At 36.5% G+C, this 13731-nt stretch overlaps 1 protein-coding gene across 1 annotated transcript in view; it reads left to right on the plus strand.

The window, feature by feature from the left end:
- The window catches only part of PLS1 (plastin 1), a 25770-nt gene that overhangs the window by 8959 nt on the left and 3080 nt on the right, over nt 1–13731 (plus strand). The window contains exons 6-13 of the mRNA XM_009286710.1: nt 837–1002; nt 1098–1240; nt 2723–2818; nt 4386–4581; nt 9675–9753; nt 10913–11027; nt 11756–11889; nt 12839–12962. Coding sequence (XP_009284985.1) covers nt 837–1002; nt 1098–1240; nt 2723–2818; nt 4386–4581; nt 9675–9753; nt 10913–11027; nt 11756–11889; nt 12839–12962 — 1053 coding nt within the window. The remainder of the gene's footprint in view (nt 1–836; nt 1003–1097; nt 1241–2722; nt 2819–4385; nt 4582–9674; nt 9754–10912; nt 11028–11755; nt 11890–12838; nt 12963–13731) is intronic.

A 13731-nucleotide genomic window follows, 5' to 3' on the forward strand; every position in this document is an offset into this window, starting at 1 on the left:
CATAAGACTTGTTCTCCAGACCCTTCACCAGCCTCGTTGCCCTTCTCTGGACACGCTCCAGCACCTCGACGTCCTTCTTGTAGTGAGGGGCCCAAAACTGAACACAGTATTCGAGGTGCGGCCTCACCAGGGCCGAGTACAGGGGCACGATCACTTCCCTAAATGATGATACTACATGTGTTTGTTGTCTCCGTAAATAGTTAAAATATGACACAAGAAAATGGAGACAAATATTTACAAGAGCTGCCAGTTTTTTGGTGTTTTGTTTTTTTTTTTTTTCCTTGGGATCTTTCATCTGTGACAAACATTAGCTTTACTTTCAGTGTCAGGATGTTGAATTGCCATGATTTTCTTATGTTGTCTGCTCAATTACATTTTAACAGTTGCTTGAATAAATGTGTCAGCCTGTATAAGATCCAAGATGGGATGACAGTGATGTCAGTAGCCTCCTGCACAGGGCAGAATTCCATGTGAGCATGTTTTTCCACAGGATCAAGCCCCTGATATTTTGAGCGATATTGTTTAATTTGTGTATGTGATACTTACGAAATACAAAAAATATTTTGAATAGAGTATTCCTCAGCAATCCAAGCTGCAGAAGGCGGTCCATGATTTTTTGTGGGTCCATATTAAACACTGTTAATAATGTTTTCCATTAAATTTTGATAACATATATGGTGGTTCACAAAAAAATCTCCAGAGTGCCATTTTCCACTGGGAACCACTGTACTAATGCATTATTTCTTATAACTTCTGAAACTTACAAAATTTAATATGAACAAATTTACTAAGAATTACAACCTCATAAATTTGTTAAACAATGATATTCCAAATAGGAAAACCTAAACCTGGCTCTGAACTCAGCATCTGCTATTGGCTGTACGGTTGTCAATATCGGATCACAAGATTTGCAAGAAGGAAAACCACACCTGGTATTGGGACTCTTGTGGCAGATCATTAAAGTTGGTCTTTTTGCTGATATTGAGATCTCCAGAAACGAAGGTAAGAATAATGCCAGGTATAGCAATGTCCGCAGTTTGGAATTAACTGAGATCACAATAGCAATGATTTCAGCTTTCTTTCAAACTTGCTTTTAGCTCTTATCGCATTGCTAAATGAAGGGGAAGAACTAGATCAGTTAATGAAGCTTTCCCCAGAAGAGCTCTTGCTACGGTGGGTGAACTACCATCTGGCCAATGCAGGGTGGCAGAAAATCAGTAACTTCAGCCAAGACATTAAGGTATGTAGTTACCGCTCTGATAATTGAACATAATGGTATTTAAACACACTATGCATAGAAATAAATGAGCCAGATCAGAAGTATTTAGAAAAATCGTAGTCATCTGCTTTTTCTAGCTATAGGTTCATCCTGCATTTTTCAGCACTGAAAGAACATTATTTTGATCTCTCATATCCTATTCAGTTGCTCATACCATGTATTATCACATCACAGTGTAAAGCGAACATTTCGGACAAGCCCATATTCAGGGAAGTTCTAATGTTCTACGGTTGTTATTAGCATTACTTAGGACAATTTGCGCTACCTTATTAGTTATATTTTTCCTGTCCATCCTTCCCTGCTCCTGCAGGGAAGGGTCTGCAGAAACCCATCTTTTCTTTCTTTTGTTATTTTAAGGAAGAAGCATGTGACTTTAAATCTTCTCCTGGTGCATATTTGCTAATGGCGATTGCCCTTCATACCTAGCATTCTACGGAAGAGTAGGAAACCTCTTAAGGAAAGAACAGTTATTCAGAGGGCTGTCTGGAGTAGCTGCTGATCCTTGATCCAAGGAGAGAGCAGCCCCCCTCAATCGCTGTGCTTTGCTGGTGTGACAATTTACTGACACACAGGGACTGAAAGGCATGTTGGTTCCTTGGGGCGGATGGCAGATCTGCATAATTCTTTTCTGCAGAGTACTGTAGTAAGTCCAGTTGAAGAGAGAAACCCAACTTTTTAAAAGCAAAGGATGAAGATTCCCTCAGGTGATAAGACCTCCTTTCCTTGAAGAAAACTATGTTGTTAATTGCTAGTTACATCTTTTCAAATACCACCAAGAAGACTATTATTAAAGCAAACCTTTAGCTAGGGTTTTATATGAAAACTGCTACTATGGTAAAAATATTACGTGCTATTGAAGAGAAGTATTAAATACTTCTAAAACTAGCAGGTTTTTGTTTTATTTTCCTCGTTCCTTAGTGGGGGAGAAAAACAGAAGCATACTGAAAACTGCATCAAATAAATTCTTTTGTCACTATAGATTCATCCTAAAAGAGACACTTTGCTCTCCGTTTTTAATTCCAATTACCTCGTCGATTAAGAAAGGGAAATTTTTATAAAACAGTCTATTTGAAAAGGATAGTGAAGGAATAAAATGCCAACACTGAAAATGGGATCCATATTGGGATTTTTTTTTTGGGTAACCTATATAAATTTGCCTTAAATATCTGAAATATAGCTGTCTAGTTCATATCCAGCAGAGAAAAATTAACTAACATTGCCCAGAATAATAAGCAGACATTCCTTTTCTGTCATCTGGCTAAATAAGTTCTATGAGAAAAACCATAGTAAAATGGCTGTATGACCTCATCCATATTCACTGAAATTAGGGTGCCATATTTTTTACTTCTGTGGCTTTTGAATTGAACTGTAAGAGCAGTAAACGGCTATGAAAGGCTACATACTTGCTTATACTTTTTTTAAATATTACACTGCTTGTTTTAGGATTCGAGAGCATACTACCATCTGTTAGATCAGATTGCACCCAAAGGAGATGGCCTTGATGAATTGCCCATTAAAATCGACTTTTCAGGATTTCATGTAAGTATCCAGAAACATAAAAATAGGCTGGAATTATCGGAGACCTCTGTGTGTATCCAGCATTCTGGTTACAAGTCTCTCCCAGAATCTCCTTTTGTTTTGTTACACATACAAAAGCTCAGTCAGATTCCTCAATGTCACAAAAGCTTAAATGGGTAAAAACTTGAGTACAGTTCCAGGGCACTGCTGAAACAGGATAATGCATCCTGCAGTCTAAAATCTGGAGCTATGTTTTACTTGGAGTAGTGTCTGGTTTTTATTTTCATTTGGGTCCTCCAACATGAGTATGACAACATCCTGCTTCAGTTCTGCTCTTCTGGAATTCAGACAAGGAGAAAGAGTAGACTTCACGAACCTTGTGATCCTTCCTCAAACCAAATAGCATTCAGAAATAACATGTGAGCCGTTCCAATAACCAGCAGGGAAGGAAAACGTGGCAACCACCAAGCTTTAAGTTGTAAAGGGATAGGGGGTCTAAAACCAGCCCAGGCAGATGTGAAAACACTTCTCTTTAAGCTGCTATATAATGCTCGTTGGAAGGATTATTCTGAGAATGCATTTGATACAAAATTGAACTGCCTGCCTAAGATATAGGTACCTATATATCAATCAGAATCTTAAGTAGAATCTTGTTACTCATTATAATGAAAACCCACATGCAAAATTATGTTTGCATACCAGCTTTAGTCCTCTCAAACTCCTTCATGAGGAGAGCTCTGTCTTACTTGTTTGCTTTTGTTTTGGGTTTTTTTTTGAAGTGAGAAAGGGTAGTAGTTAATTTTTTCCCTGTAATTTCCTACAGTTCATATGATCATGTTCTGTAATGTGTTATAAACTAGTATCAATAACATGTAACAACTTGTTCTAGAGCAAGTTTGTGGTTGAGTGTGAGTGTACCAACGCTGAATTACTGACTGTTGTTCAATTCTAACAGTAATTCAATTACTAACTCATTTCCCTATAAATAGTAACTCTTAGTGTTGTGAAGAGTAGAGGCAAAAAGTATACGCTACACGGTTTTGAAGACTGATTTATTCTATGCAGATTAATAATAAGGACAAATAAACAAAATAACACATAGGTTACCAACTTAAGACAATTCAGAGGCAAAAATATTAAAAGAAAAGCAAGGTAGTGGATTATCATATTCCGAAGCATTCAAACTCTTACTGAGCGTTTTGGGTGTCATCTGCAATTACTACGCTTGAGAATATCAGTTTAAAGCAGTGATGGTGAACCTATGGCAAATGTAGCGGCATATGCAGTGCGGGAATCAACAGCCTGGAAACAGAAATATAACCAGTACACCTCTAGCTGCTACTACTGTTGCTGTAATTCATGAGGAATGCTGCGCAGGCAGCCACAGAAGCGAAGGGCAGAAAGAAAGCGGAAGGAAGATGGGAAGAGGGGAGTTGTTATGGGCTGTAAGAGCTAGCTCAGGCATTGGGGGAATGAGGGAGGAACTGACATGGGTCATTTAAAGATTTGGCAAACTGAAGATTCAGTAAAGAATGGAAACACGCTACTATTCATTACAAATTTAATTTTTTTTTCTTTTTTCTTTTAGGATAAAAATGACTTGAGGAGGGCTGAATACATGCTCCAACAGGCAGATAAATTGGGCTGCAGGCAGTTTGTAACTCCAGCTGACGTGGTTGCAGGCAACCCTAAACTCAATTTGGCTTTTGTTGCAAATCTCTTTAACACATATCCAGCCCTGCACAAGCCTGACAATTCATCTTACGATCTCAATTTATTAGAAGGTACTCAACTTACTAAGCATACAGGAGATAAGAATATTAGTGATTTCTATTTAAGTATTCCTTCTAGGTTGTGATATAGGATCCCTGTGTGGTGGTGCCTGTGTTAACACCAGCATATAGAGCTTTCTCACTAGCTTACTATATAAGCCTTAGTAGAAGTCCCCGTTACTGTGAATATTGTTCACTTGTGTTAGCCTGACCAACCTGAATAACCTTCTATAGCTCATGTGCAGGAGCAAAAACTGTCCTCTTACTCCCTTTCTAGTTTCCTGTGCTTCTTTCCATACTGTTCATATTTTAGCTGATGCACAAATTTTAGCTTTCCCTAATTTGCAGTGCTGTACTATGCAACTGTAGTAGTCTTTTACAGTATGTTTCACATACTGTGTTTCTACATATGTGTATGTATGTGTATTAGTTTGCCTTTTAAAACAGGAAACATTAAAAAAAGGCTTCTGTACCAGCAACCTATATTAATCTATTGCATCAGCAACCTATATAGATCCTAGCATATCAGCAAGTTTGGACTTTAACTGTACAGTTCAGATCCCTAATGCTAGAGATAAAGGGATAATTAGTAGCAATCTTTGGCTGTTACGCTTTCTGTGGACCAGCTAATCTAGGATAATTAAATGGCTCCTGCCAGTGTATTTCACAATTGTTCACTGATCTCAAAGGAATGGTGAGAATCAGGGGTGCCGCACTCGGGAGAATCATCAGCAATGTTCACACATTCCTCTGCACTGCCTAGTCCTGCCTTCCTCTTACTGTTCCTATCAGGTTTCCTTTCCATCTAGGTGAGTCCATCTTCCTTTGCTCCTCTTTTTTTCATAATTTGTCTGCCCTGCCGCATCCCTATGTCACAAATCTTGTATCCCTTAGACCACTCCTGTTTCAGGCTTCCTGCTCTTCTAGTTTCAGCTGGGTGCCAGCTGTGGTAGAGGTATCGGAGCACAAGAGGTAGTATTCCCTTTTCAGCTGTGATATCCCTAGTAACTGCAGTCCCTGCAATCCAGGACAAATTATTGAAGGAAAGGCCTGCTCTTCCTCTGCTGCAATTTTGTTAGAAATGTATGCTCTTGGAAATGTATGTAGGAGCTGTGTGGAAGGGGAATATGTTCAGTTCAGCTTCTCTGTTCTGAACATGAAGTTGGAGGTGTGACTGGAAGCACTGAAAACTTGGTCAAATTTGGAAGAGTTTTCATTGGTACGGCAAAAACCAGCTGAACTACTTTCTGAACTTTCCTAAAATATTTAGATGAGATCAAAGTCTCAGCTAAAACAGTTTGTAAAAAGTTACAAACACCTGAATGCTAGATTATGATTTTGTAATGATAAATGCTGGCCAAATTTAACTTACTGTTTATAGTATATATTTTAGAGGTGGATAATCATGCCAATGTTATCTGTTCAAAGGCAAGTAGACAACTCTCCTTTGCCTCCAAGTAACTCCTGTCGTGTCATGTAGATATAGTTCATCAAAATAGTTATTTCAGCCAAAAGACAATGTTGTTAATGTGTTTTTTTCTGTTATTTTGGTTTACTTTTTCTATAAAATCCTGTGTTTTTACTGATGTTTTCTCAAGGTAGTGTTATATAAAATATAAGACATTCATTTCTTTATAGTTTCATCATAGATTGTCTGTTGAAATCTGACTCATAATTTATGATGCTTTCCTATTTTGCTTCATGAAATGCAGATTTGACACCTCCTAATGTAGGTACTGTATTTAGTACTTTTCTGTACTCCATGAAAGTGTTTATTCTGCAATTTATTTTTTTTTTTCCCCCTAGTGCTTTAATCATCTCTGTCCTTTTCTGGTTGATTTTTGCATTGTTCTCGTATTTTTCTATTGCTTTAATATGCTGTCATAAGTAAAAGAGAAGAAAAAAACCCCACAGGTCTAACATGATGCATAGAAACTGGGGGCAGGACTGCTTGTAAGTCAAATGCCATATAGTTCTTTCTGTGGGTTTAACCAGTAGGGGCCTTCCATGAACCAAGATGTAAAGCTCTAGGCATGTGTGGGTGAGTAGAGCTTTCTGAAAGTCTTCATTTTCCTGCATTAAATTCCATCTTTTCAGTGACTGTTCCACCCAAAGAGTACGATGTGGCTGTTCTCTTTGGTTTAAGACAACGAGCACTGTGCATAAATTGACATCTGCTCTGATAATGCTTAATGAGTCTGGTGATGTGCACTTGTATACAGAGAGAATATCCTTCAGGTATACTGACATAGCAAAATGAACGTTTGTTATTATGTGGGGATGGAGGGGGGAGTCCTGACCTCAGTCAATGCACGACCTTTAACTAGGTGTTGCTGTTGCTCTGAGGAATCTCACACTTGTGGGGAAGGCAGCAGAGTTTGGAGTCAAAGTCACGCAGAAAGCTGAGTTCTTGGGGGGAGGAAGAGGAGGGGTTTCTGTCCACCCGCGTTTCCTCCAGTGTAGATGTCCTCTGCTGCTGTTGCTTAGTCCACTGGCAGCCTTCAAGGCCGTTACCACGAGAGGGTTAACTACTCCCACTCAGGCCAGCTGAACTTAGGGTCCAAATTGCATCTTGAGCTCTGTCTTTCAGAGAGAATCATAGGTATTTGGAGCCCTTTGGATTCTTGACCACATCCCTATGGCTAGTCCCTGCTCAGTTCCATAGTATAATGATCTCAAAGAAAGAGATGGCAATAAATATAAAGGATACTACCAAATTTGCTCCTCTCTCTTTTGTGTAGCTCTACCCCCTTTCTGCAGTTTTCCAATGATTTTGGCTATCTGCTGCACCACTCAGCAGAAGATATGCTCCTGATAGGACTCACAAGGTATATTTTGAATAAAAGAATAGAGAGAAAAAAATTGGTCAGTTCTCAGCCATCTGGAAAACTTATAAACGCTTATGTGTTGCATGATAAAGGGATTTGTTTAGAGTGGCATATTAAATATAGTATGCTGGGTTTAATTCCTGGATTCCTGCTATCCAAAAGGGTGCTGCCCAACTTGCATGCTCTTGCTCCTGCTTGGCTATTTTGGATTCTTTCGACAGTGTTAAGCATGCATTTTAAAATTCTCAGTCCGAGTGCAGTTGCCGAGTATCTGTTTTTGTAGCTACGCTTTGTTTAGTAAGAGTTCATTAAATAATCTTGTTACTGTCTTTGCAATGGACGAGCAGTCAGTATTTTAGGTATTGCAAACCAACTCAAAGCTCAGTAAGCCCAAAAACTTCAAAAAAGAAAAAAAGCAAAAGGGACTTGCTTCAGAATACTATAACTTCTTAAGTTACTCTTTATAAACTTAAATTATATATTATGCTTGTATTTTGGTTGTATCTTTTTTTATGGAAAAATGCTGATATTTTTAATAACTGTCATAAAATATGATTCTTTGTTGTCTTTTAAATTTTGTTGTGGGAAGAAATATGTGAAACAAAGCTGACTGCCTGAAGACCTTGCAGAATAGTATTTTTCTTTGTTTCAGCATTTGTTCATCAGTGACTCTTTGGTAATTTTTACAAGTAAATCCTTGAAACAAATACTAGTTTGAATTGCATATGCAAGACCTCAATTTAGAAAGAAAATATAGCAGTAGGGTGAATATTATAATCTATTTCATAATAATTGGAAAGGAAAGTAACTGGTAAGCTGGCTGAAACTTTTTAAATAAAAATTTATTCTGTTGGAAAATGTCAATTACAGCTGAAATTTCTGAATTTTAAATTTTTATAAATATATTTTGAATTTCAGAGCTTTTTGTATAAAAGGGTAAGAGACCTAGATTGAAGTTGTAACCTCGATCTAAAAATCTGTGTTATGGCATAGGTCTGTTTCATGGAAAAGTAATATTAAAGAGGTTTCATTTCTATTCTAATGATAAATACATGTTTATACAGTAGCTTCATTTTGCAAAAACATTCATTGTTCTGTAGTCAACATAGAACTGCAGTACTAAACAAGACAGTTTTCATGCTACGTAAACCTCATTAGACAAACTCGGTACCATTATCCTCTAAGGAACAAATGAAAAAAGCAAAGTCAAGTCTTACTCAGATTTTTACGTGTTTCAGTCCTGAGAAATATGTTCTTTCATTGTTTAGGGAGGTTTTCTCCCTCCTCAATGTCCTTTCTGTTTTCTTAACTGTGGATTATCAGCCCAGGGGAACAAAGCGATGAGGTTATTCCAAGCTCACATATTCAGGCTAAATATTTTCTTAAATGCTCTTCTATGATGTAAGAGAAAAGAGCTTATGCAGCACTGATTCACGTGCAGTTGGCCACAGATACATTGTTAAAATTTAGGTAATGTTGTATGTAGAAAATTAATGTATTACTGCAAACTGTAACTCTATAGAGAAAGAGCATTAGTTTAGGAACTCATGATTACAATAGATAAAAACAGTCTAAGTCAGGAAAGTGAAGGGTTTGTTGTTTTTTTTTCCCTACTGAATTTTCTGCATTTCTCATAAGCAGAGTTGCCAGTTAAGACTGCAAGAATAACTAGCCCCCTTGGCAGTATAAATAGTTTCACAAATTTAACCAATGCAATACTGTCTTGCTGAGTCTCCAGTGTTAAAAACAAAAAAGGTGAGGTCTATCGCTTTGGGGAGGACCTTCACAAATTAATACTAGGAACTTCTGTGTGGAGAGAAGTGTAGCTGTAGTTTCTGGAGTTTGATGCAATTGCAATAAGCGTGTTAGTACTATTGATAAAAATACGCCATTTCAAACAGATTTAAAGATACTGCTGAATGCAATTTCCACCAATTTTGGTTTTAGGAAATTATTATTGATCATCACTATTTTCTCCATGATATATTAATTATCTAAAATATAACCAACAAACTGTCTATTTCTGTATTTTATCACATTGTATTTACACAGAAAAATGTAGTCTAATAGTACTCCCTGTAGTGCCTCTGGCCATGTGTCCAGAACTGAGGGACTCTGAATTTGGTAGGATTGCCTCGACTTATTGGCCAGTAGAGAGTACTGTTAGGGAAAGGATGAACTTTTTTTTTTTTTGGGGGGGTGGGGAGAGTCATTTAAACATTGCTTATTAAAGTGTCTTCTCCAATAATTTATATATATTTGTATTTGTCACCATAGGAGAAAGTAAGGAAGAAAGGACTTTCAGAAACTGGATGAATTCACTGGGTGTAAGCCCATATGTTAATCATTTATACAGGTAAGGCTTTTTTTAAAACAATAATTTGATTTCCCTTGAATGACAGGGGAAGAAGAAAGGGAAGTTGTTTTTCTACTAGAACGGTGATTTCCAGGTTTCCACACAGTGTGATAGGAACTTTCAAAACTGGTCTGTAGAACTGCTTTAAGCAGTATCTGACTCGGATATTCCACTCATGACCTAGAAATACTGGAAAACCTGAAAAGTTTTGATGTGCTCCCCTCACTCATTTGTACTTTGAAGTATGTTTTTAAAAAAGTTGAGGTAATTGTGTTTTATAATGCATGATTTTTATTTTCTCTCATGACAGATGAAATGACTGCAAACATATTAAAACAGTAATGTAATTCTAAACTATGAGAGGATAGGTGTCTGCTGAGTAAACTGTAAGAATCTATGCAGTGTGGTATTCCCTCAAAACAAAGGGCTTTTTAGCATGCTTTTTAGATGCTTCTGATCACTTTCAAATTGTACCAGCAGTTGGTTCAAATCCTATCAATAAAAGATGGGATATAGGGAGCAACTGGGAACATCTGCTTACATGTATACTTGCTGTTAGGTTTCATTGTTTCTGTTTTCTGACCTCTGTAAAGTGATACCTGATATGAAGTGATGCAGATAGCTTAATGTGGAGAATTTCATTTAGCAAGTAGCTGAAGGAGATTATCAGGAATGCAATTTATAATGGGAAAATAATACTTTTCCTAATACTCTTTTTTCACAAGACAAGTATATTGGTTTTGATTTATTCTTTAGCAAAATACTCTGTAGGTACAGATGAAGCATGAGTATGCAACATTTTGGAAAGTTCTGAGGAAACTAAAACTAGATGAATAAATGAAAACTCTTCAGCTAGATGTTTTATCTATGCCTACCCTATGAAAGCAATTATTTAATTAAAGTTGGTAAAACCAGTGGCTGTGCTTACTTCACTGAGATTTGTGAAAATAATGAAATGAAATATACAATTTAATGTAAATAGTCATAGAAATCAAGCAATAGGATGTAGGCCAGTTTCTCCACAGAACAACACAATTTTTATTTATGTGACTGAAATTTTTCAGCAACTTAATTACACTTCGAGAAGTCTCAAGTACTTAATGTTTTCATTGTGAATATGAGCTTTTGTACTTAAAGACATTGTTTTACTCTGGTTTAGTGACCTCTCTGATGCTTTAATAATCTTCCAATTGTATGATATGACTCGTGTGCCGGTTAACTGGAACCATGTCAACAAACCTCCTTATCCATTACTCGGTGGTAATATGAGAAAGGTGGGTAGATACTCTAATGCAGTCCGGTTTCACTGTCTCCCACTGTGCTGTCTGTAGTAATCTGGGTTGTCTAGATTTGCGTGCTACTGATACGGTCCTGGCAAAAACAAAAAACAAGGGGAAAAAAATATCTTCCAGGTATTATCCCAAGGAATAAATAGCAGTTATAGCATGTATCACTTCAGTTTCTAAATGTGGACACCTTTTGGCAATATTTAATTTAGTGTCTGATTAGGGTATATAAGTAAAAGTTTCTGGTCTGACTCGGCTATCGTTGCCTGATGCTTTTATATTGTGAGGTGTTTCCTCACAGAGCAGTTTTATATGCTGCCAGGGGAATTTGTAAGACTTGCAGAATCCAAGCTTTCAGTTAGTTTTGTGATCGTTATGAAGCCAGAAATGTGGAGGGGAAAAAAATTACACATTTCAATATTTTTCCAAATTCAGTTTTGATGTAAGTATATTTTAATTAATTGACTTTAGTGGAAGTGAACTTGGTTTTCTCAAGTGTGAAAAAAGATTATCATTGGAGTCTTGCATACGTGCATTTATAGTAAAAAATGTGCTATTTTAATCACAGTGTAGAAAGGCTAGAAATCTTTCTCTGGCTCCATATCTCACCATAGGTAACAGTAAGCCAAAGTAATTCAAAATACACATAGATTATAGGTCTGTATTATAGAAATGTTAAGGTGTTTTCATTATTTGCACATAACATTTATTTTTAGATTGAGAATTGCAATTATGCAGTAGAACTCGGGAAGACAAAAGCCAAATTCTCACTGGTTGGTATTGCTGGACACGATCTAAATGAGGGTAATCCAACTCTGACTTTGGCTTTGGTATGGCAGCTGATGAGAAGGTAAGCTAGGCACAGTATATGATAGATGTGTGTGTATGTATGTATCTGTGCACGTGTGTATATGTCTCTGTATATCAAAGCAAATTAAAGCTAGTGTTCAGTTCACCCAACAGGTATTTTAGAGAGCCGTCTGTAAATATCCCTCTTCTCTGAGATAAACTCTTATACATTTTTTGTAGTTTTACATACTGCGTAGTGATTGAAACCACAATAGTGTGTATGTGTACACATTCATTTATAGAGACAATTAAAACCTTACATACTAAAAACTGTGATTAAAATCATAAATCCTGCAGCAAGTAAAAAGAGCACAACTTATTTCATGTTGATTCCATGTCTCTTTCCGTAAGTAGAGAGTAATTTAAATATTTGTAAAATCAAAAAAGAAAGATAAATAGGAAGAGGTGATGTATGCTATAGAAGTTAAAATGGGAAGAAATTTTTAGGCCATCACAGCTATGGTAATGTAACTATCATAAATCAAAATCTTGCTAGTGCACTGAGCAGGAAAAAATATAAATTGATTTTCAATGAAGAGTATTTTCTTGCAAATATTTTCCACAAGTTAATTTTCTTACACCTACACCAAAACACTCAATGCTTTTTGTTTCTCAGACTGTTGTGATTCAGTTTTCAAGCTGACTTGGATGGTAGGGAGCCATTTAAGCTTATAAAGTAAGATTAGTTACTATGTGCTGAGTAAAACAAACATATAAAGAAGATGTAACAGTGAATATTATGAGTTTTGGGATGTTATTTTATGCTTGCAACAACTGAAAAAGTGATTTAAAGTACTAAAGAGTTTATAAAGTAAGGGTACCTTATGAAGATGAGTGCTTGGCATTGCTACTGTGCTGAAGTAATATTTTAGTTTTGCTTGTAGCTTGATACTGTTAGAGTCGAGTTCTGCCACTCACTTTAACTCAGACTCTTATTTTCTTTATCGAAGGTATACTTTGAACGTACTATCAGACCTTGGAGAGGGAGAAAAAGTAAATGATGAAATTATTATTAAGTGGGTGAATCAGACACTTGCAAAAGCAAACAAGAAAACTTCAATTACAAGTTTCAAGGTAATCAAATTAATTTACTTTTCTTCTTTCCACATATAATCAGATCTGGGATTTTTAACCTGATCTGTTAACAGTTTGGTTTTAACAGTGGATCTTCCATTGGCTAGCATAATTATATAAGGAAATATTTCTGACAGTTTGTGAATCTTCCAAAGTATTTTACAAGTCTATTAATAAGAAAAAAAAAGAAATTATAATTGCTGCTGTAAGATTCAAAACAAACAAACTCAACAAAAAAAAGGCTAAACTTTCAAAGGGGCTTCTGTCTCAAGTTATCAATGTTTGGGCATGGCATGGCATGTATCATCCAGATTTTTGGATATAGACACTCTCATGCTTGTACAATCATGAAAGAACAATTTTGGAAATACTGGGGGGGGAGGAATCACCATTTTTAACAACAGCTGGTCAAAAAGATGTACTCATGCGTGACAGAGCCAGGAGAGGGAGCCCAAGTTAACTAGTGACATCTTTTGTTTTCATTGGCACTGCTGACGTGCAGCAGATCTGTACAAAACAGGAGCTTTTCCCATTCAGCAAATAGGAACAAATTGATAAAGGAAGCTTTCCTTTCACATTTTTAAAGAGTTAAACACGAAAGAAGTCATATGTATGTCAGGTGTGTCATGCTGTGTGAATCTCATTCTTTCGAAATGGTAGATTAATAACTGCACTTGCATGCAAATATAACATTGTTATACAGGTTCATTGTATACTCTGAAACAGTTGTCTGTGGTTTAAAACAGGAACATAAGAACCTAGCACGCTA

Source organism: Aptenodytes forsteri, unplaced genomic scaffold (assembly GCF_000699145.1).
Source record: "Aptenodytes forsteri isolate BGI_AS27 unplaced genomic scaffold, ASM69914v1 Scaffold184, whole genome shotgun sequence".
NCBI classification, from domain to species: Eukaryota; Metazoa; Chordata; class Aves; order Sphenisciformes; family Spheniscidae; genus Aptenodytes; species Aptenodytes forsteri.